General features: G+C 37.2%; 1 protein-coding gene across 1 annotated transcript in view; it reads left to right on the forward strand.

Moving 5' to 3' along the window:
• Positions 1 to 24,572, forward strand: part of KIF13B (kinesin family member 13B) — a 200,812-nt gene that overhangs the window by 124,729 nt on the left and 51,511 nt on the right. Inside the window, exons 22-32 of the mRNA XM_038573684.1 lie at positions 2,911 to 3,084; positions 5,342 to 5,499; positions 6,877 to 7,009; positions 11,622 to 11,768; positions 12,408 to 12,437; positions 13,973 to 14,072; positions 14,646 to 14,772; positions 15,536 to 15,591; positions 17,309 to 17,433; positions 18,935 to 19,111; positions 21,864 to 21,956. Of these exons, the coding sequence (XP_038429612.1) occupies positions 2,911 to 3,084; positions 5,342 to 5,499; positions 6,877 to 7,009; positions 11,622 to 11,768; positions 12,408 to 12,437; positions 13,973 to 14,072; positions 14,646 to 14,772; positions 15,536 to 15,591; positions 17,309 to 17,433; positions 18,935 to 19,111; positions 21,864 to 21,956 (1,320 nt within the window). The remainder of the gene's footprint in view (positions 1 to 2,910; positions 3,085 to 5,341; positions 5,500 to 6,876; positions 7,010 to 11,621; positions 11,769 to 12,407; positions 12,438 to 13,972; positions 14,073 to 14,645; positions 14,773 to 15,535; positions 15,592 to 17,308; positions 17,434 to 18,934; positions 19,112 to 21,863; positions 21,957 to 24,572) is intronic.

Consider the following 24,572-nt stretch of genomic DNA (forward strand, 5'->3'; position numbering starts at 1 on the left):
TCTTGTATTTTCTCATAATCTGGATTTTGCTGATGGGTGTTATTTAATGGGTTAAGATGTATTTGCTGTAAATTGGTAATTAGATATGAAGATGTTAAATGGGGAAGGAGAATAGCAAGGACATTTTATAGGTGGTGGGGTGTTCTTCCATCAGAAGGCTTTCTTTTGGGGATGTTAGCAATTACTGGTGATTATTACCTAGATATTTCATTAGGAGTTAGAAAAGAATGATACTATAATTCTGTCACCCCTCATTTATTAGCTAGAATTCTTTTCTAGAGAGAATTTTCCTATTAAATCAAGTATTTTGCTCTTCAGAGATATGTATAGGAAAGGCAGGGTAAATACTCCATTCTATTCTCCTTTAAAAAAAATCTCATTTTCAGAAAAATTAATTGGTTTTCCTTCTAGTATACAAAAGTAACCAGTGAGATTTTACTTTATTTTCAGCCAAATATCATTATGAGCTCTTCAATTTAGATATATTTGATGTGTTTCAATCCATTGTATTTATTACCTATATTGAACCTCAGTTGATCCCATCTTTGACCCATGTGCTTCTCTTCAGTTGTCTTGGAGTCCTTTTGACACAACCCTAACCCATGGGCATTTCCTATATTCTAACCATGTAATAGTCTTTGTGTAAAAGGAAGAAGATAGACTATATGACAAAAATATTGATGGAAAAAATGAAATCAGTCTGGGACACTTAATAATAGGTGATAATTTATCACCAGCTTATAAAAGTAGTCTGGATTGTGTTTTTTGTGATGAAAAATAAGTATGTGCATATTAAATATTGATATCTTTAAATATCTTTACATTAAATTAAATTAGTATGTTTTAAAACCCCAAACAGCATGTCTTCTGACATTCTTGGGCTTTATATTGAGCAGTGGCAAGTCAAAGTCTATGGTATTCTGACACCTTGTGGTGATTTTGATTTCTGTATGCAGAAACTTAAAAAACAAAAAACAAAAACTATGTTCTGGGTATGAGGCTATTCCTCATTCCTGATATTCTTCATTCCTGGCAGTCTTATTCCTGAAAGTTGCCTGTAGAATATAGGTCAGCATATAAAATCTTATAATGTATTTCGATCTTAAAATTGAGATTGATTTTTAAGAAAAAATATTGGCTTTTTGATGGAATTTAATCACAGAGAAGTATGTATCAAACATCTGTCCATTCAGTACTTGGATGTGATTTTGTTCATTTCATTTTATTTGTACAGTCATTCCTCACACCAGCATCATTCCTCACACTACATCATCATTAGGTAGGTAGCTATCCTGTTTCACATAGGCGAAATCTCAGCCTAAGAAAACTAAGAATTTAATCTGCTCAAAAACAGAAGCTAATATGTGACAGAGAGTTTTATTTAGATCTTTGTTCTACAAAAATCTTGTAATCTTCTCAAATATCACATTGTCTCACCTTGAAGAATATACTAAAAATTTTTTTAAAACTTAATGAAAAAAGTGATGGTTTTTAAAATTTAACAAAAAATTAATTGCCAAACACTGATTGCTCACTCTTTTGGGTTTGGACAAATAAATTGCATTAGTCAATCTGTCTTTTTGTAGCCTTTCAGAGAATTGATATCTAAATGTTTCAAACTCTTGTTGCCATTGTAGGGAAAAATGAACAGTAATAGGATTTCTCAACAGTTGCCTACCCATTATATAAGTGCCTGGTATAGAAGAAAATAGTCATCTGCTTTGCACGATATTCTGTGTTATTATTAATGCACCCTAAAACGTTAAGACAATTATATTTGTGGTTGTTGAACTACATCAGCTTTGGCCACATATTCAAGTTTATTTTTGTTAAATTTATTTACTGGATGCATAGCACATCATACAACATGCAGGAAGTGACCAAGTGAAAAACATAATAAATGATCAGTGCTCAATCATATGAAAGTCAGCCCAGTCAATTCTAAAATTAGAATTTAGTTTTGCTTAATTAATTTTAGAATTTAGTTTCCTTTATAGTTGGAGGAGTTTTAGAATGTCACAACTTATCACAAAAATTCCAACTTAAAAATCAACCTGTCACTGCTGACCAAAAGAAATATTTAGAATATTTGACTGCTTTAAATCCATTATGGGCATTTATTCCTGGTGCATTTGGGTCTGATTAGACATCTATTTCTAACTGCATGTTGTTATCACAAAATTCTACACTCCTACGCCCAGGATGCATTTCCTTTGATTCATCGCCCCTAAGTCCACATAGAGAAGGCATTCAGTAAGAGTTGGTACAGAGATCATCAACATTCACTATCTTTAATCTCCTCCTTTTGTCCCTCCAGATCTTCAAAGTATACCTTCCTAATGCCTTTAAAATTTTCCAAAAAATTCTCTAGTACCATGTAATGTTCTACTCAAGAACCTTGTTATTTTTTTATCCTTCAAAATATCAAATAAATGTTTTTTGCCCTTTACTGAATGTTCCTTATTGGCACCTATGCTGATTTCATTCTTCATTTATCATTCCTAACAATCTTATGTTCTTGGGACCTGTCCATAGTTAGCTGAATTCATATCATTGAATGGTGTTGATGGTTGAGAACTTTTATTTTTTTGAGCCAATTATTATTATTATTATTATTATTATCATTATATGATGATCATAGTGATGTTGTAAGAAACTAGAATTGGCCTCTAAATGCTTGAAAATATCCCGAGTTTATAGTCAAGGTCATTGTTACCATGTGTCAACCTCTTACTAAACACGACAGTTCTTGTCAGCATTACGCAGTTGAGGAAATACTGCCCAGAGTGAAGGGGATTTGGTCAACAAAAACCAGTAGTAATACAGCCAAGACTGGGACCCATATCTAATTCAAGGTACTTATTATTGCACCTTTTCTGAGTTAAAAACAGAGCCTCACTTTTCCTTCAGGTTAAAATACTCCAGGCCACTGGGTTGCCACAGCATCTGTCCCACTTTGTGTTCTGCAAATATAGCTTCTGGGATCAGCAGGAGCCAGTAACTGTTGCACCTGAAGTGGATACCTCCTCCTCCTCTCCTGTCAGCAAGGAGCCTCAGTGCATGGTTGTCTTTGATCACTGCAATGTAAGTTGGTTTTCCAGACATGGTTAACATTTGATTACTTAGGTAAAAACAGGACTGACTGTAAAATGAGCATTATTTTGTTGAATAATATGGTATCAACATAGATCTTGAATCAGAATTTCTTAGAGTGTGGTTGGAGTCAAAACCTGAAATGTCATCAATACACTAGTGGTACACCTTAAATTAGCACAGTGTTATATGTCATCTGTATCTCAGTAAAGCTGGGCGGGGGGACGGAACACTAAAGTGTCAGTGCTCCTTAACTCCTCCACAATAAAAATTTACTTTTATGTCAATATATATACAGCTGACCCTTGCACAACACAGGTTGTAAATGCATTTTCTTTTCCTTTTGGTTTCCTTTTTTAAAAAAATATTTTACTTATTTTTAATTGACTAGTTTTTTAGGGAGGGAGGGGCAGAGGGAGAGAGAATCAAGCAGGTTCCATAAGGAGCCCGGAACCTGATGTGAGGCTCAGTCTCACAACTTTGAGATCATGACCTGAGCCAAAATGAAGGGTCAGATGCTTAATCTACTAAGCCACATAGGTGCCCCCCTTTTGGTTTTCTTTCTTTCTTTTTCTTTTTTTTTTTGTTTTCTTAATAATGTTTTCTTTTCCCTAGCTTACTTTATTGTAAGAATACACTACATAATATACATGACATATAAAATATGTGTTAATCAACTGTTTATGTTATTGGAAAGACTTTCTGGTCAATATAGGCTATTAGTAGTTAAGTTTTTCGGGAGTCAAAGTTAGTGTGTGGATTTTTGACTCCACGGGGGTTTGGTACCTGTTATCCCCATGTTGTTCAAGGGTCAACTATATATGTGTGTGTGTGTGTGTGTGTGTGTGTGTGTGTATACACACACACTCAAATGAATCCATGTTTTGTATAAGATTATTGGAGAAATTGTCATCTAAAAAGTTTAGGAAACTAGTGTTTTAGAGAAAGTGAAGATAGAAAAGAGACAAAAATGTACTTTATTGAACACTTAACGCTCTACTAAGGACTTTGTTATTCTTTCACTTGATCTTTACCACAGTTGTATTCAATGATAGTATTTGTTTGTTTTTAGCAGAAGCAGCTAGTTCAGAGAGGTCCGTTTTCCCATGACTAGTAATTAGAAGAGTCAGGATGGTCAGACTCTAGATTTTTTGTTTCTACTATACCATAGTTGATCCATCTCAAGTTTTTTGAGGGAGAGGTCTCTTTCTAATCTCTTTTAAACGTAGAAATACCTTTAGTGTGTTAAAGATTGAGAGAGAGAAAGAAAGTGTATATTCTATGACTTTTTACAATAAACTGTTTTGGAGCTTAATGCTTACTATAAAATGCTGTCATATGTGTCTTGTAAAGATGGACAGATTAAGAGAATTTTTAAAAATTAAATTTTTTTGTATTGATGATCATTATTTATTTCCTTACTCTATTAGTGGAGATAATTAGCTTCCTAAAAGCTAGAAAAAATTGTTGTTCTAACACACTGCTCCCTTATTGCTTCTAATAACTTTTATATCAAGACATTGTAGATCATTGTTGGAATTCTTTTTTTTTTTAAGATTTTATTTATTTATTCATGAGAGAGAGAGAGAGAGAGAGAGAGAGAATGGCAGAGACACAGGCAGAGGGAGAAGCAGGCTCCATGCAGGGAGCCCGACATGGGACTTGATCCTGGGTCTCCAAGATCAGGCCCTGGGCTGAAGGCAGCGCTAAACTGCTGAGCCACCCAGGCTGCCCTGGAATTCTTAATGTAATTATTTATACTTTAAAAATGGCTTCCCAAATATTGCTAACAAAATAAAACACAATACTGGTTTTTCATAATAGATTTTCTTTCTTTTTTTTTTTTTTTATGATAGTCACAGAGAGAGAGAGAGAGGCAGAGACACAGGCAGAGGGAGAAGCAGGCTCCATGCACCGGGAGCCCGATGTGGGATTCGATCCCGGGTCTCTGGGATCGCGCCCTGGGCCAAAGGCAGGCACCAAACCGCTGCGCCACCCAGGGATCCCCATAATAGATTTTCAAAGTGAAAAGTATTTTAAAAAATCAGGGTTAGACTTATGTTTAAAGTCAAGAACCTTAGACCATCTGAGCATTCATTATGCATGTTAGATGATAGTTCTGTTCTATAATTAAAACATTTTTTTTTCATTTCTCTTCTCCATGATGAAGTAGCTATATGATGGTGGATATAAGTAATCATAAAGTTACCAGAAAGTATTTCCTTTCTATAATTACTTTTTTTTTCAGGAGTTTTCTGTTAACATTACTGAAGACTTCATTGAGCATCTTTCAGAAGGAGCATTGGCAATTGAAGTATATGGCCATAAGATGAATGATCCTCGGAAAAACCCAGCCCTGTGGGATTTGGGGATTATTCAAGCAAAAACACGTAGTCTTCGGGATAGGTGAATTTTAGATATCCTTCTGGTTCCATATATTATTTTATTTATTTATTGTTTAAAAAGATTTTATTTATTTATTCATGAGAGACACACACACACAGAGAGAGAGAGGCAGAGACACAGGCAGAGAGAGAAGCAGGCTCCACACAGGGAGCCCGATATGGGACTCAATATGGGACTCGATCCCGGATTTCCAGGATCAGACCCTGGGCTGAAGGTGGTGCTAAACCGCTGAGCCACCCTGGCTGCCTATTTTATTTTATTTTTAAAGATTTTATTTATGTATTTGAGAGAGAGACAGAGATAGTGAGAGAGAGCATGAGCTGAGAAGGAGAGCATGAGCTGAGATAGTGAGAGAGAGCATGAGCTGAGAAGCAGGCTGCTTAGTAGGGAATCTGACATGAGGCTTGATCCCAGGACCCTGGGATCATGACCTGAGCTAAAGGCAGATGCTTAACCAACTGAGCCACCCCAGTCCCCCTTCCATTTATAATTTTAAAGAATTGCTAGAGATTAATACTGCCATTTATAAAGATAACCCTTTCCTGTGCGTTATCAGTATCCCAGGGATAGATACTATTGTTTCCAGGGTATTTATAGCACATTTAAACTTCTTGGAGGAGTGAACTTTGAAGAGTGATGGAAGAGAAGTTAGTTAAGAATGAAGAATGAATGAATTTTTGGAGAATAATTGCTTATTATTCTGAATTCTAATTAATCAACTGTAGGGAGGATGGATCAAGATATACTCTAGAATTCAGGTTTTACTTATTTTGACTTTAGCACAAAGTTCTTTTGAAATGCCATCAATCATGGAAGGAGGCAGGCTTATTTGTTGACCAGGATTATAAAAAGAAGAGTTAAAAGGGAATGACTGAAAGAGCATGGTTTGTGCTTTCCATCTTACTATAGAAGAGAACCAGATGTTCTTTTTTTGCATTTAGAATGTTTCAGTAGATCCTAAACTAGACATTGAGTTTTTTTCTTGATTCTGTTATTAATCTGAGCAAAGATGCTTGTCAAGTTACAAAATCAAGCGTATATATCACTACCTTTATCTATGAAAAGATAATCACTGTACTTGCTTTTGGGCCTCTGATTACCATATTTGAACCACTTTGAATAGATTGGTGAATAGATTGGTGATTATCATACCTTTTTAAATGAGATGAAGGAACCATTTCAGTTCTGATGTTAAATTTGTTTTGTTTTGCTTTTAATTATATTTGCTAGTATATTAACTCACTGAACTATAGGTCATTCTATTGAATTATTCTGTTTTGACCTCATTATCATTGTTAGTTCTCATGTGAAGGATCCTAAGCTGCCTGTATTGAAATAGAAATGTATGATTTTCCAAGAACTTCAACTATTTCCTAGATGGAGTGAAGTTACCAGAAAAGTGGAATTCTGGGTCCAGATCTTGGAACAGAATGAGAATGGCGAATACTGCCCTGTGGAAGTAATTTCTGCAAAGGATGTGCCAACAGGAGGAATCTTTCAACTCCGGCAGGTAACAAGATTGTGAAAGTTATCATTTTGAATGTTAACATTAAATTCTTTGGCACTGTAAAGCTTAATATTGGATTCCTATTAGCAGAAATGTCAGATTGGTGATAATGAAATCTAGACTAGCCAAGTCCATATTTTGTATTAAAATTGCCTCCTATTTCATGTCTGTTTTCTTTCATTTTAAAAAATTTTACTAATTATATTATTTTAAAACCAACTTCTTTTAGGTTTAAGTAAACAAAAAGATAAGCTTTAAAAGATGACTCAGTATTAAATTGCAGGAAACAATGGAAACATATCAAGCAGCATTAGAATATTTCTAAAGATTCTCTAAGGAGAAACAATGTGACATGGCAGAAGGAACAAGCACTTCACAGTCTAGTAACATGCTAGGGTTCAGTTTTGATCTCCCCTGGCTTAGCCCTAAATCTGCGACCAAATTCGGTAACCTCTCAGAACCTTTCCTTAGAAATAAAGTGGAGGTGTGATGATAACATCAACTTTGTATGACTAGTATGAGGTTAGAGGTACCATATATGAAGCACAGTGCTTGGTACTTGGGAGGTGAAAGGGCTCTTTTCCTCCTAATACCAGTCAGTTCTCTAATTCTCTGCAGGCATCAACTGAGTGTCCTACAGTTCAATTTGGTTTAGACCTAGCCACCCGAAGTTAGTGTCAGATACCACAGGTGTAAGGGCTCAGATTTAAGCATAAGGTTGCCCTCACTTCAGATGCCAGTTCCAAGTATTGGGTTCTCAGTTCTTTCCAACTTGGCTGCAAAGTTAGGAGTTTGCCCAACTCTTCTCCCCTTTACTTACTATTTCTAGTTTTTTTAAAAATAAAGGATACGACTCAAGAATAATAGACCAATGGAGGAGATTTGTGGGACAAAGTATAGTAGGAGGGATAAAGAGCTTGCATGTCCTCTCTAGATGTTCATTGGATGTTTATTATGTTTCATAACTGATGAAAGCATTGGCCATGGGTGATTAACTCAATCTCCGTCCCTTCTCTGCTCTGTACAGAGGTTTTGGGATGGGGCTGACAGTTCGAAACCTCTACTTCTTCTTCTTCTCTTTTTTTTTTTTTTTTTTTTTTTAAGGATTTTATTTATTTGAGAGAGAGAGACAGAGAGAGCATGAGGCATGAGCAAGGGGAGTGGCAGAGGGAGAAGGAAAAGCAGCTTCTTGCTGAGCAGGAGCCCGACATGGAGATTGATCCCAGGACCCTGAGATACTGTGACCTGAGCCAAAGGCAGACGCTTAACCAGCTGAGCCACTCAGGCACCTCCCCATACCCCGCCCTGTTCCAAACTTCTAATCAAGGCTTGTTTTTGTTTTGTTTCTGGCTACCAGCTCCCTTCCTGAAGCTATCTAGGGGCCTACCAAGAATTGCCAGGTTAAAAGTTCCATCATTAAAAGATGCACCTATAATCATTATCACGCAGGAAGTTTTGAGTTTTAGGAGCTCTCTGTCAGGATCTGAAGACAAAGACCAGATGTCTTCTATATGTCTTCAAATGTGTTAAATAAATGCAGCTGAGGGGGTGTGCATAGGTGGCTCAGAGGTTGAGCATCTGCCTTTGGCTCAGGGTGTGATCCCAAGGTCCTGGGATCAAGTCCCGCATCAGGCTTCCTGCAGGGAGCCTGCTTCTCCCTCTGCCTGTATCTCTGCCTCTCTCTCTGTGTCTCTCATGAATAAATAGGTAAAATCTTAAAAAAAAAATAAATGCAGCTGAGTAGATATGAATACCTGCCAGAAATCAATGTAGCTGAGAAATATGTGGGAATTGTCACTTAACCCCAGGCAGATTATAATCTGTCAAGTTTCTATGCCACCAGCTAAAGAGAAATTATCTTAATAGAATTTACATTGAAGATTTGGAAAAACTCTTTTTTTTGCTATACTTTACATTAATTTGACATTTAGTAGAATATTGTCTCCTATGATAGTTTCTATAATTTAGAACAATGGTAAACTATTAGAATAGTTCTTAAAAATGAATGTTGAAATCATTCAAGGTAGAATGTGAGAAAAGATTAAAGGGAAAAGAAATTTTGCTTAAAAAGTTTGCTCAAATATTTAAGTTTCTGAATGTTTTAGTAGGAAGGTGATAAGCACTTGTTCTCTGACCCCAGCAAATAAATTCTAGCAAATTCATTCATGTATGGGCAAAGAACTAAATCAAAAGGAAATTAGCTTAAATTATAGCATCAGATATATACATAAAATAGGACTCTTAAGGGTGTGAAGAACATCTTTTTCTGAACATCTGTTGAAGCTATATATATAATATATCTATCTATCTGTCTTCTTTGGATGCCTCAGAAATTCGTTGCCTGGAAGGCAAGACCAGATAATTTTCTGTGGTTTAGTATAAATAGAATATATAAGTATTTGTCATATTTCTGACAGCCTTTACTACTCAAAGTGTTCAAAGATGCATTGAGTTCATCAGGAAAGGTTTTTTGAAAGATGTGAGTCTTAATCTGGGTGCTGAAGCAATAATGCAAAAGCTTTTTTTCATACATAAACAGCAACAATAAAGTTATAGTAGTTGGAATTAGGTAAGTTTGGGGAGAAAATAACATGTAGCAGTAATCTGGAAAGCAGTAACACAGGTTATAGAAGCATATGTGGCTAGTTCATAGAATGACTTGGATGGTAGGCTCATTTGAATTTAATGTATTTCAAAACCAGAACCTACTGTTCTTGAACAGGAAAACAGCAGAGGAGAACTGATTATGTTAACCATCTGAAATTGCTGGTTTTGTGGTTAACAAATGCTCAAATATTAGTAGTTACAGGAAGTTCAGTTCATTAGTTTAAAGTGTACTGTTTAAAGCTTTTTCTGTGGCACAGTGAGCTGTTCCTGGATCTTGCCTACCTTGAACCTCCAACCCCCCAGTGCCTGTACTTCCCCCTTCCAGTGTGGATGCACACAGGGAGTAGGCTACTTTCTGTTTTAGGCAAAGTAAACAAAATGTAGCTAATTGAAATGACTAAACTGTTTTAGACAATTAAAATGTTTCCTGAGGTACTCTTTCCACAAAATATCTGATGCATAGTCCTTGGAAAATATTAAATCAAAAGACATCTGTAACCCATCTCTTCAAATCTAGCCTTCTGATTAATGATTGCCTAAATTGATTTCCCTGATAACGCAGAGCTCTTGGGAATTAAAATCTGATGGGAGAAGGGAAGAGTAACTGACTTGAAATTGTATATTCAAATTCCATTGTTCAAATTCTGTTTTACATTCCTAAAATTTATAAACCAACTTTGAAGTCAGTAATTTAGGAACATGGGGTATCTTCTTTTAAAATACTTCTTCATTGTAAACATACAGGGTGGCATAAATATTATTAAAATGTGTGTGAGAAGGAACAGTTTCTCTCTGTTCAGTTCTTCATTTTACAGCATGGTTTTAAATTATTTGGGATTAGAGCAGTGAACCCAGGATAGTTGTTATCATTCTTATTTCTGACTCTGCTTATTTTTAAAAGTAGATAATACTATGTATATTGGGTTTGGTAATCCACTTAAAAAAAGTCGGGATGCCTGGGTGACTCAGTGGTTGAGCGTCTGCCTTTAGCTCAGGGCGTGATCCTGGGGTCCTGGGATCGAGTCCCACATCGGGCTCCCCACAGGGAGCCTGTTTATCCCTCTGCCTGTGTCTCTGCTTCTCTCTCTCTGTCTCTCATGAATAAATAAAATCTTAATTTTTTTTTTTTTTTTCCTGAGAGAGACAGAGGAGGCAGCAGGGGGAGAGGGAGAAAGAATCTTAAGCAGGCTCCACACCTAGTCCAGATACCAGTGCAGGAGTCAATCTCATGACCCTGAGATCATGACCTGAGGTGAAATCAAGAGTTGAATGCTTAACCGACTGAGCCACTCAGGTGCCCCAATCTCTTTAACTTAATATATCACGTATATTTTTCTATAGCAATATTTTAATGACAATGTAATATTTTATTATATACATCATAGTTTAAACAGTTGTTAATATTATACATTTATTTGTATCTAGTTTTTTGTTATTCTTAACATTGCTTTAAGATTCCTTATATACATATATGATTATTTATTAAAAACAGATTCTTAGAAAGTTGAATTGCTGGGTGAAGGGTTAGTTATACTTTTAAGGCAAAGTGCCTTGCAGAAAGCTTTTACCAGTCTGTTTTCCCACCAACAATGTATATAATTGCCTGATTCGTAAACTTTGGGCAGTATCAGAAATTGCCTTTTTAAAAGATAATTCTTAGTTTAGTAAGTGAAAATAAAGGTGTATCGTGCTTATTTTAATTTGTATTTATTTGATTGCGAGTTGGACAGTTTTATTGTCCCTTGCTTTTTTGCATTTCCTTTGTTAGAATGTTTCCTCTTAATGTTTCTTTTTATTGAAAAAATATGCAAGCCATATAGTCCATGTCTTTCTACTTGCTTAAAAGGTAAAATTTTTTTCCTGATTAGTTTTTCAATTTGTAGTTTACTACTTTTAAAGCTGACAGTGTCTCCAAAGTTAAACACTTTTTCAACATCAGCCTGTAGGGGTCTCTCTAAACCAAATTTTTGGAAATTACACTGATTTTAAGAATTGTGTGTTGATACAGGGACAGTCCCGGCGAGTCCAAGTGGAAGTGAAGTCTGTGCAGGAATCTGGGACTTTACCACTGATGGAAGAATGTATATTGTCTGTTGGCATTGGATGTGTAAAAGTTAGAACGCTCAAATCCCCCAAGACTCATGAGACTTTTCATGTAAGTTTCTGTGCCAGGTATGTTCTTGTTGAAAGACCTGATGAGATGAAAGAGTCTTTTGGAACCTGCCAGAAAACTACCTTCCATGAACAATTCTTCTTTCACTTTTCTTTAATATTTTATTGTTTTGTTTTTGTTTTTGTTTTTTTACACTATATTACATTTGCATAGAGTCACTGCACCCATACCAGACTGTTGGTTTTGCCCTGGTATATAGCAAACTGAGGGTTAAGACATCACAGTCTCTAGAAATTCCTCAGTTGCCTACTAGTGATTAACTTCCCCTACTACCGACCTTCTCTGCAAAAACCCCCTACTGGCTTATAAAGACTGTTTGCCAGCAGGTGTTTGATTTCTCCTGGGGAGTGGGACTATAAACCCAGCAGGGAAAGTATTGTACTGGTTCCTGAAAAGGTCAAATGAGTGTTCTTCACTTTCCTATGAGAAGCTTAAGATTTTACTCCAACTTCCTGAAAATGATAAAACTGAGAATGAGGGTGAGCATGGGTGGGAGATGAAATAGTATTTATTCATTAAATTAGAAAATAGAAGGTATTGGGAAGAGGTTGGTTGTTGTGGGTAGCTTGATTCTTGGAAAAAATAATTGTTTTAGTTATCTGTAATATATTTTTCTTCTAGGAGGAAGAGGAGGACATGGACAGCTACCAGGTAAGGAAGCACCTTACCATCATGAGCTAGATTACACATTCCTGAGTCCAGTCGTACTGTTACTTAAGAATTAGACAATTAATTTTGAATCAAATACTGCTTTTTTTTTTTTTCAAATTAAAACAGAGTTTTGCAGACTTTAGTGTAAAAATCATTTGTGACTGTTATCCTTTTCCAAACGTGGAGCTCCTCATCCAAGTTTCCCACAGATCTATGTCCCCAGATCCTTTTCCTTGCACTTTCTTTCCTTGAATGGAGTCATCCACCCTCTTCCCTATAATAGCTGTCTTATACTGAGCTTCTGTCAAGCCACACTGCTTAGGTATTTTCCATCTTTTAAACCAGGTCTCCCTTCCCCACTTCAAACAGTCACACAACTTTGGTTTTGTCCAACTCCCCTCTTCCTAATCTCCTGCAAGATTTTGTTTATGTCTGTCAAGTTCTATCTTGTTAGTCTTGCTAGTCATTGTTTAGGACTGTCAGAGCTCTTCGGATCCTGATTATGTCATCCAGCGTAGTCACTCTCCTGGTTTTGCATCATTCTAATTTGATAAAAATGTCTGCCTTCCTATAAGTGACTGATAAAAATATTGGATCAGATAGGGTTAAATACAGAGTCCTATGGCACAACAATAGAGATTTCTTTTAAGCTGACATTATTCCATTAATCCCTGTTCTTTGGATGTGATATTTCAGTCATTTATGATTTCATTCAAGTAGATTCATTGCACATTTCTCCATCTTGTCTACAAGAATGTCATGAGCTATTTGGTTAAGTGCCTTAGTGAAATCCAGATACACACTATATCCTCAGCATTCCACTGATCTACCCAGTTTTGTTAACTTTATTATAAAAGGAAATGAGGCAAGATTGGTGTACAGTCAAGTGTTGGCTGGTAGACTTCTTAGTCTGTTGATAATGCCCCCTCTGTCCTCCAAAAATGCCCCCACAAGAAACAAGGGAGAGAAGCATTTATATTTTACTAGTGAAACATGTGGAAGGCTAAAACAAGTTAAGAAATTGAAGGAATTCTTATGATGGTTCACAAAGGTATAGAGTTGAAGATTATTGAGTAGTATTTGTGATTTTTTTAAATTGTACTAATTTATTAATTTTTAAAAGTAATACCTATGTTCAGTGTGGGGCTCAAACTCACAACGCCAAGATCAAGAGTTGCATGCTCTTCTGACAGCCAGCCAAGTGCCCCAATATTTGTGATTTCTATCCAGCAAAGGAGCATCACAGATCTTAGTTACTTGGAGTTCTGTCCCTTGAACCAATAGAAATAAAACTGGTTCTGGATATCAGAGAATGCCCTTTCAGAAGCTGTCTTGTTCCAGAATAACAGTGCTTTGGTTTCTGGAACTTTCTGTTCTGAATAATGATTGGAGTTAACTAGTAGTGGTCATAAAGATCTTGATTGATGTATAATACTTGAAAATTTTGAAACCTTAGAGTAAGGTAAATGGAGCATTGGTTTCAAATATCTTGTCTTGAGGTTATATTTGCCATAATTTCCCTTGTTTCCTTTTAGGATCGGGATTTAGAGAGACTGCGAAGAAAATGGCTAAATGCATTAACAAAACGTCAGGAGTACTTAGACCAACAACTGCAGAAACTTGTCAGTAAACATGGTAGGAAAAGCAAATTGAATATTTCCTCCCCCTGCCCAAATCTGTGCATAATTAATCTCCATTTGCAGCCACATAAATTAGAAGTAGATGAACACATCAATAATGAGGATGGCAAGAACATAGGAGTGTTACTTATTTTTATCATATCCTTTCAGAGTTACATTTATTTAACTGTAATGATGTCTTTCTATAGGTCTCCCCCCACCCCCAACAAAGAGAGAAAATACAGTATATAAACACTGTCCTTCAAAAATAAATTAAGGAGGATGCTAATGTTCTTGATTTCTTACCCAAAGGCACTAGAATCTTCTAACTCTGGAAGAAATTATTCATGTGCTGGTCCATGTTGGCCTTCCATGAACCTAAGATGGCCTTTCTGTAAAAGTACACCAACCTTTTCAGCTTATCATTCATTTTTTATTGTGATTTTTATCACTAATTAGGGAAGTAATAAATTTTTGGTGAACCATTATCAACCAGTAACTGAAGTACAGGCAAATCCTATTGATACGCAGGATGAAAGTGTAAATCAGGTGAGAAATCTGTATTTGATCCTCATTCCTGATGTTCTAGATAAAACAGAGGATGATGCTGACCGAGAAGCTCAACTTCTAGAGATGAGGCTAACTCTGACGGAGGAGCGGAATGCAGTAATGGTGCCCTCTGCTGGCAGTGGCATTCCAGGGGCCCCAGCAGAATGGTATGAATGCTGTCACATGCCTTCTGATGTTCCAGATACTCACTGAGCTGCCTGCTTTCTGTGTGAATTTTGCCTATGTTTCAATACATGAAAGACTCATCATAGTACTGGGGAAACAAGTTTGAATTAGAGGAAGTGTTAAATTATTTTCATGAGTTGGAATAACTATGGCCTAAAACTGTGTTTTATTAAATAATATTGTTATTGGCCCAAGTAATTAAGATTTCTGAGAATCTAAATCAATATTTAATACCACTGCACTTAGCATTAAAAAAAAGTTAATATGTTAATTACTTGGGTCATTCCCTTAAAAGACCATTTGGTCATAATAAAATTGCATCTCCAGGAGTTTTTGGTTTTGGTGCTGGCTTAAACTGTACTGTCAGCAAATGTTCTGTGCCAGTTTATAGAAATTAAAAATAGTAAATTCAGGCATATGGGGTCCTTAGGTATATAATTTTTTAAGAAAGTAACTTTAAACAAGGGAGCTTCAATTATAAACAGGTACATGTATCTTATAATACTGAATTCTAGTATCAGAACATATGATAATTATACATGAGAGCACCAGTGAAAAGAAGCAGCAGTTACAGGTAGGTCTTTGGGAGCATCTCTAATGTGAAAATATAACAAAAACATGATACCCACAGTTATCATTGGCTTAACTTGTAATACTTCTCAGCGTGGGTTAGCGCTGCATCTCGAAGTACATGTTGCTGAGAAAGTCTGCTTTATTTAAGATGCGATTTGTTCATTGTTTTAGGACCCCAGTTCCTGGGATGGAAACACACATTCCTGTTATATTCCTTGACTTAAATGGTAAGTTAGGAGGTGCTTTCTGAAGTCCTGCCTCTGACAAATTAGTGTCCAAGTAATACTTAGATTCCAACAAAGTTTGCAGTAAGGCAATTCTACTGTAAGCCCAAGGTTAGAGTCCATTTTGTGTACACTGAGGGACATTAACCCTTGACAAAGAATGAATTTTCTGTAAGAATAATAATTTTTTAACCGTACTAGGTATGTTTATCCTGTCGCATTCTCACATTTCATTCTATAATCTGTACTTATGCGTATGCTTTGTTCTTATCATGTTAGGATGGAGTAGTCGTGTTTTCCTGCACTTAGAGTATTGTCTTTGTTAATTCTTAGGAAAAGACTTCTCTCTGAAAAAGACTAGTTAAACTAGTGATGCTTACGTAGCATGCTTTCTTTTATGTGGTATTTTCTTAGCATTGTCTAACAAATTTCTCACTTTTTCTGTGAGTTCTTATACCCTTCACTCCTGCATTGCTTGTTTATGAGAAACTGTCAATTTTTTCTGACTTTTTTCTCCTTCACGTAAAATATTTTGGATGTGGCTACATTTTACATTTGCTCTGTTCAAGGAAGGAAAATAAAACTGAAAAGATAGATTAAAGAGCTAAAAATAAGGTAAAAGTCAGCAGTTAAATTCCTAAAACGTTTGCAGAAAAAACGTGTGGTACAATGAACTATCCTAAATGGACAAGCTTGGGTATCCTCAATGGTTTTCTTCTATCTAGCTGAAAGTAAGTTATGATATCTGAGGTATTTATTTAGCATCTTGTACTATTTAGCTTATTTAGACATATGGAAAATTATATATACAATTATAGATTTATTTTATAAATAAATAAAATAAAATTATTTTATTATAAAATTATATAAAATTATTATACGCAACCAGCATTAACAAATAATGCTTAGCCACTTCTGCTGTCTCTCCACCTGAGAGGGTTTCAGATAGAGTGTTTTGCCTCTATCCTCCCTTGTTGTTCTCTGACACTTTGGAAGCTGAGGGTTACTACAGATTATTCTCATATTAGGTTCCTAGACAGGTGAGGTGCTCATGTGTGTGCATGTGTGTGCATGTGTTTAGAAGGGTAATAGTCGAAAACAATAATAGCTTATAAAAGACCTGTTTGTACGGATATCCCAACACATGATGAAGAGCTTTTTCAGCCTTATGCCCATTCTTGCACGAGCTCATGTACTAGAAAGATACTTTTGATCCCTACTCACAAGCTTCAGATAGATAGGGGATTGGGAGGGCCAGACTTAGAACTAAATAACTAAAGGGCCAAGGGGCAACCCTCCAAGTTTCTGGCTCATGTAGCCAATTGATTCTTTTGTTGAACTTAACTGTCAGATAATTGGAATCACCCTCGCTTCTCATTTCTTCAATGCACTAAAAGATAGGGAATTTGGGTTATAATCCTATCATTAACATTTATGGGCTGACCTTGAATAACCTCTTGGGTATCTTGGCTTCGTTTGCCTTCCATGTAAAATAAGGCATAAAGGTAGGAGATTGGATAAGATAATTTCTTGAGAGTCTATCCATCTCTAAGAACTGTGAACTGTTTAATGGACCTCTTCCGTGTCATGTAAGATTTTAGAGTCAAAAGCAAATGAAATTTGAGGCAGTAGAATTTTAATACTAAGCACATTGAAATTTAGCTGGTAGGGGTTATCCTTTAAAATGATCTCTGATTTAATGGAACTTCTTCGCTTTTAGCTGATGATTTCAGCTCCCAAGATAATCTTGATGACCCAGAAGCTGGTGGATGGGATGCTACCCTTGCTGGGGAAGAAGAGGATGAGTTCTTTGAACTGCAGATTGTAAAACAGCATGATGGAGAGGTAAACAAATATAACTAGGGGAAATCAGCTGAAAAGTAGTTTCTTTAACCTTTCCATGCAGCTTTTGAAACAATCAGCAGTGTCATCATTTTAATGCTTATATTTCTCAAGAAATAGATATGAAAGCCTTTCATTATGACTTCCAGAAAGAGCAGAATCCCTTCCAGAAGGAGTAGACAGCCAGATTATGTCCCTTGACCATTTTAGTTCCCCTCCTGGTAAAGGATCTCTGTTAGTATTCATAGTTCAGGTCAGTAGTGGTCCCCTGTCCGGGGAAATGCCACTGAAGTACATACAGATAAAACAATACAATGTTGGGTATTTGCTTTAAGATTCTTTAGTAAAAACTTCTTAAGAAGAGAAAAAGAAGAATAAATGAAGGCAGTGTGGCAAAATCTTGATAATGTTTGAATCTGGGTGATGGGTGTATAGTGGGGGCTTATTTTCTAGTTTTGAGTATATTGGAAAAATTGGAAAATAGTTTAAATAAGGAAAGCTGATGTGATGCTCTGAAGGGCCCATCATCCCTTAGTAGTATTCCTAAGATGCAAAACTTTATAGTAGGGAAAAAACCCAACACACCCAACTGTGATGCGTTCTGTACAACAGTGGGCCTGTCTCCTTCTTTAATAAGTCAGTGTCCTGAGTGACAAAGGGCTGGGGAACCATTTCAGATTAAAGTAGACTAAAGGAGCATGACATCTAAATGCAATTAGTGATCCTGGATTGAAACTTTTGAAATACTTGAATATGGACTATGTATCATATGATCGTTTTGCATCGATGGGAAATTTCCTGAATATAATTGTCCTATGGTTAAGTCAGAGGATGTTCTTGCTGTTAGAAGGTTCTTGCTAATGAATTTAGACATGTAGAGTTACAGCTCTGTAACTTACTCTAAAGTGGTTCACCAAAAAAATAATCCTGCCTGTGTGTTATGAGTTGTGAGAAAGAGGAAGGAAAAGTGGCAAAATATTAACAGCTAATGATTTCAGGTGGAAGATAACACAGGACTTCATTGTCCTGAATTCACATCTTTTCTTTATGTTTGAGCATTTTTCAAAATAAAAACATTTTATTTTTTTAAAGATTTTATTTATTTGAGAGAGAAAGAGAAAGCACAGAAACAGGGGGGGAGGGGCAGAGGGAGAGGGAGAAGCAGACTCCCCACTAAGCGTGGAGCCTGATGTGGGGCTTGATCCCAGGGCCTTGGGATCATGACCTAAGCCCAAGACAGACACTTAATCGACAGAGCCACCCAGACGCCCCAAAATGAAAACATTTTAAAAGCCAGCCAGCCAGCCAGCCAGCCAGAAACATTATCATCTATACTTCCCAGACTAAAGAAATGGAGACCACATGCTCATATTCCGTAGTCCCTCAGGGCAGTTCTAGTAGATCTGCACTCATGACCAGTATGTATAACTTTAGCCAAGCTAAGATGTTTCCTTGTGAAGTTTTTTCAAGGAGGAGAGGGAAAAATATGTGTCTTTCTCCTCAGGTGAGAGCAGAAGCCTCTTGGGACTCTGCAGTGCACAGCTGTCCTCAGCTCAGTAAAGGCACCCCAGCGGATGAGCGAGTGTATCTGATTGTGCGGGTGACAGTCCAGCTTAGCCATCCTGCTGACATGCAGTTGGTATTACGGAAACGAATTTGTGTCAATGTTCACGGCCGGCAGGTGAGTCGTTAATCCTAGTTGAAGAAATGACTTTAATCACAGGTCCAGCATGAGGGCAGGGCCAAGAATGATTGCTCTGGCCTCCTGTCCAAACAGCCTCTGTGCAGCATTGAGCTTTTCTCTTCGACACAACTGCTGCTGTCCTGTACCCATGCCTGCCTCATTCCCGGCTCCTGCCATCCTGACTTCCTCCCAGACAGTATTCAGTTGTTACATGAGTCTTTCGTATTCCATAGTCACAAATTAAATACATTCTTTTGGGTGCCACATAGCTCTGTCAAAGCCAATTCTCTGGTTTTGTTTTTGACTTTTCATTTGCATTGTACAAGATGTGATGGTTCTCTGCAGATTGGCCGTTGTTTGGACTTAGCCTCTGCTTTGCACATCTTTGTTGCCTCTCAGTCATCTTGCTAATTCGTGGATTCATATATTTGGAGAGTATACTCTGTGGAGCTTTTGTATAACAAGATGAGTTAAGAAATAGTCTGCATCTTGAGACAGCCAATGTCTGTCAGCATACGTAGCTGAATAAACAGGTGGCGTTTCTGTCGGGATAGCACTGCAGGTGCTCCCCAAGTGCTGGAAGACGGCAGGTAGAGGAATGGAGAATGCCCAACGAGCAACTCCGAGAAGGTGTCAGAGAGGGGTGGGGTAGCATGCCAGCCACTCCTCTGCAGGTGGGGATGTTTGGCAGGCAGAGGAAGAGAAATGGGCTGTTTTGTGCAGAGGTGTGCAGAGGCTGTGAGGAGAAGGACAGGGTGTGACAGGCTCAGACCCCGAGCAGCAGAATGTGACGACAGACAGTGTGACAGCAATGTGACGGGGTCGTGCTGCAGAGGCCAAGGCCATCGCTGTCCACATAGTTGCAGCTGGATTATGAAGGTCCTGGTGCCAGATGATTGGGTTTAGTAGGACACTTCTAGGGAAGAACATAAACTATTTCTGTCATTGACTTTGCAAATACAGGATTTGGGAGGCTCATTCTAGGGATTCTTTTAACTGTCTGTGCTCACTTTTTTTGAGGCCTTCTCAATACACTGACTAAAACCAGGACAGATGAAAAGAAATCTTTTCATTTAAAAGAGCACAGTCACGGTTGACAGAGTCCTAGATGTAATCTCCACCCCTAAAAATTAATCTTTAGTTCTAAATGTCACACTGATATCAATCTTTGAAATGAAGACTGGCGGTAATGCTGTTAAAATTGCAGCTCTTTAGCTCGGCAATCCAGCATCAATAAAATCCAGGTCATCAGGGTAGCTATAGACGTATATGGTATGCCTCCTGTTCACTCTTTTCTCCAGCTCTCTTTTCTCGGAAGTGTTTAAGGGATTGAAAAAGACGTGTTGCTCTAGAGGAGCATTTTGAAGAGTTATTTGCCATTCCTGAGCTAGAGATTCTGGTTGCCAGGCACTGAGACTGACCTGGTACAACCACCAGCCCCATGGAATCCTTAACAGAAAAGATGCATCATGGAGTCACCAAGCTTCTTCTGGCATTTTTTTTTTTTTTGGTGTGTTTTTAAGTAATTTTTAATTTTTTATTTTAATGATAAGAAGTTGCCACTTTTTTTTCCCCTGGTTGAAATGACTTGATATTATCAAATTGATACTGAATGACATGATTGATTAGGGCATGCCAGTTTCCCTTCCAATTTCAGGTATTTCAATCCTGAAAATTGCTTTTTGATAGCAAGAATAGGTACTTTCTTATGACGCTAATATATGTATATCAGCTTCTGTAGTTCCATACAGAAAGAAAATAAAAAGTAAAGTAACAACAGCACCGACACCTCCCCATTCCACCCGTTAAAAACAAAAGCTGTAGCTGTGCCCTGACCCAGCTCAGCATTGCAGTGCTCGAGTTGAGAGAGTGAAGGGCTGAAATCAGTGGTCTCTTTGCATTCTAAGAGCTACAGTCTTTTTAAAAAGTAACTAAAGATCACTGAAGAGAAAGTATTATTAAGTAGGTTTATGATAATATGTACTTATAAGGCCAAATGACTTGATTTTTCTATTTTCTTTGGGGATTTTTTCACATATTTGATACTTCCCGTTTGCATAAGGGAAAAAGGTCGGGTGTTGGTTTAATATTCTCTCTTCTTATCTTTATTCACCAATTGTATTCTGCCCTCATCCGTGCTCTCTTCAACCTCTACAGGATGTTCAGTCTTAGCAGCATCTTCAAATGAGTCATCTATGCATTAATTCAACAGTTCAATTCTTAACTGTGCGAAGAGCACAGTCAGCATAAACAATGACCATGCACTCTTAAATCATTCTTCATAACGATCCTGCTTTGGTCAAGAATTTAATGTCTGAACTTGTCAATATTCATGCTGTAAGATGTCCATTGTACTGGAAAAAAAAGAAAGCGTAAGAGTCACCAGTCCTCACTTACATCTTAGAAGGGCATTTATTGTGTCGAAGTCAACAGTCTTATTTCTGTAGCTTTAAGCAGAGCAGAACCAGATGCCCAGTGTCAGTTTCCAGAATTTTGGGTTCACATTCTTCATATATTGGGAATAGGACCTGTCACATGGCAGAAACCTAATAAATTGGTTTTGTGTGCTGAAACAAAGTTGAAAAGCCTATATTTAGTGATTTGGATTTCAACTTGTTCATCTTGGAAATATGCTCTTCTGTTTCTTTTTGATTAGAATGAATGTAGTATCCTTTGTGCTGTCTCTTTGTTAATGTAAACTCAGTTTTTGAGGTAGGAAACCATATTTTTCTGTTTTGTTTTTCTCTAGGGTTTTGCTCAGAGTCTCCTAAAAAAGATGTCACATCGAAGTTCTATTCCTGGCTGTGGAGTGACTTTTGAAATTGTCTCCAATATTCCAGAGGTGAAGGATCATATGAAGTTTGAGTTTACTAAAAATAAACATGTAAAAAGAGCTAACTCCCTGAAAGTCACCTACCTAAGAAATATATAGTCAGTGAAAATGTATATTTGGTCAAATGCTATAGATTTGTAGGGGAAATTTCCTAGTCTTAATGTGATTCATAGTAAAATATATTTGTGGCTTTAAGGGTTCTGGTTTTAGTATTTTGTTAAAGAACTTCCTTTTGAAAAGCAAATCAACACTCCTAGAAGACAGCACTCCTTTTCAGTCCCAGTAGACCTAGGGAAACACTATTGTAATCCTTAAAGGGAAGCAACAGGGATCCCTGGGTGGCGCAGCGGTTTAGCGCCTACCTTTGGCCCAGGGCACGATCCTGGAGACCTGGGATCGAATCCCACATCGGGCTCCCGGTGCATGGAGCCTGCTTCTCCCTCTGCCTGTGTCTCTGCCTCTCTCTCTCTCTCTCTGTGACTATCATAAATAAAATAAAATTAAAAAAAAAAAAAAAAGGGAGGCAACATAGCACAAAATAGAGATTCAGGCTTTTATTTTGGGATCACACAGAAATGTATCACTTCTTAGTGAGATGAACTTGGTAAGTTACTTGGAGCCTAATTTTTTTATTTTTTAGTTGGGTTAATGATAGCTTCTGTACAGTTTTGTTTTTAAGGATTAAATGAGATGATGTCACAAGTCATTGTGCACACACTAAACAGTCAATTGTAATTGCCATCATTATAGCTCCTATTATTATTTTCTTCTCCTTATTTCTCTTTCTGAACTGAGAAAGTCATAGGAATCAAACACATGGAGTTTGAAATAGCCCCTGACGGAAGCTGGCTGCATGGTGTAGTTTATATATGCTTCCTAATATTTTATTCACCTGGGCTTTGGCACAACTGGTAATGGAGGCCTTCCTTCCTTGCTGGGGGTGGGGGGGGTGGGTAAGGAGGATTCTATTAGGAGGATATTGGAAAAGAGAGAGAAGAGCACTTCCTTTTGTTATACTCACTATCTGAAATCAAGGAGTAAGTGAGGAGGTGCAGATTGTACTTTGCTTGGGAGTGGAGATGTGGAAATGTGCACTGGAAGTGGACACTCCCTGCTAACCACACTGTCCACATCATCAGTCTCTTCATTTTTGAGGGCTGGAAGTTGTTGATTCTGTTGAGCATTTGAGCAATAGGTGGACAAAATATATTTTAACAGAGAGATTAGTTTTTGGAAGACTGAAAAGATTACCTAGGATATAGGCTTTGTTTTAGATTTCTTGTACTATAAGAAATCTTATACTGGATCTTCAAAGTGTTAGACTTCCACAGTAAATATTAGCTGCTTAACTATTTAATTTGGAGTCAGCTAAACATTTAAAAGCCAAGTCTGTCTTCTGTCTGTTAGACTGGCTGCAAAACCGTAGGTCTGTAGTAGATTACTCTCTGTATACTTAGGTGCTCAGCTAGAGACTTACAATTTATTCTCTGTGTCTGAATGTTTTATGTGTCTTTCTGGCTGTTTCATATCTTAACTCTATAAATGGTTTGAATGCAGTTAAAGAACCCCTATAGTAGACTCCCTTACATTTTTCCATTTCTCTCATCTTCCTTACCCTCCTGTCTCATCCCTTACTGATTATAGATTTTTTTATCCCCTTTAAAAATGCTTTTGTTCTCTGGGTGATAGTTTTCAAAGGGAGGAAATATTGAGGGGGAATCAGCTGGGAGATAAGCAGATAGCCTCTCTCGTTGAGCTACCTGTTAATAATTAGCTACACATCTAAGTTGACAAGTGTTTTTTTTTTTTTTTTTCTTCACAATATCAAATCCTGATGATAAAGAAAAAGGCACAGTGAGACTTAAAACTTACAGAGAAAGGACCACACTTAGTTTATTTTTTATTTAAAAGCAAAATAAACAGATTCCTTAAGGAGCGAGATTTATCATGAAAAATCCTTGAGAAGTTCTTTATGTTCCCTGTTAGAGTAGCTCTGAAAGCTTGGTGGTAGAAAGAACTGATGATGGGCCAGACTGCAGGAGATGGTTCCACCATTCTACCCCAGGGCCCAGTTACTCCCACCTCTGGGTGCTTACCCAAGAGAAGTGACCATGTGTGTCCATAAAGATATGTACAAGAACACTCATAGCAGCCTAATGCAGAGTCACCTAAAACTGCAAACAACCCAACCATCCATTGGGGGTGGATGGATAAGGAAATTGTGGTATATCCATAGTGTGGTATATCCATATCCACTTAGCTACACAAAGAAATGAACTTCTTGTGTGAATCTCAGAATCATTATGCCATGTGCAAGAAGCTAGATACAAAAGAGTATGGTTCCATTTATGTGAAATGCTAAGACAAGTGAATCTAATCTGTGGGGAAAGAAATGACCCCTGCCTTGGGGGAAAGGTAGGGATTGACTGTGAAAGCTGTCAGTGAACTTTCTAAGGTAATGGAAATGTTTTGTATCCTGATAGGGATGTGGGTAACATGAGTGTATACGTTTCCATAAAATTCAAGTTTCCCTTTTCTTACAAAATCAGAGTAATATTTATTCCCTTCAGACACCAAAAAGTATTCTGTGTTAAGAGGTAAAAGGATTACTCTTATCAGAATCAG

The sequence above is a fragment of the Canis lupus genome, chromosome 25 (assembly GCF_011100685.1).
Source record: "Canis lupus familiaris isolate Mischka breed German Shepherd chromosome 25, alternate assembly UU_Cfam_GSD_1.0, whole genome shotgun sequence".
NCBI classification, from domain to species: domain Eukaryota; kingdom Metazoa; phylum Chordata; class Mammalia; order Carnivora; family Canidae; genus Canis; species Canis lupus.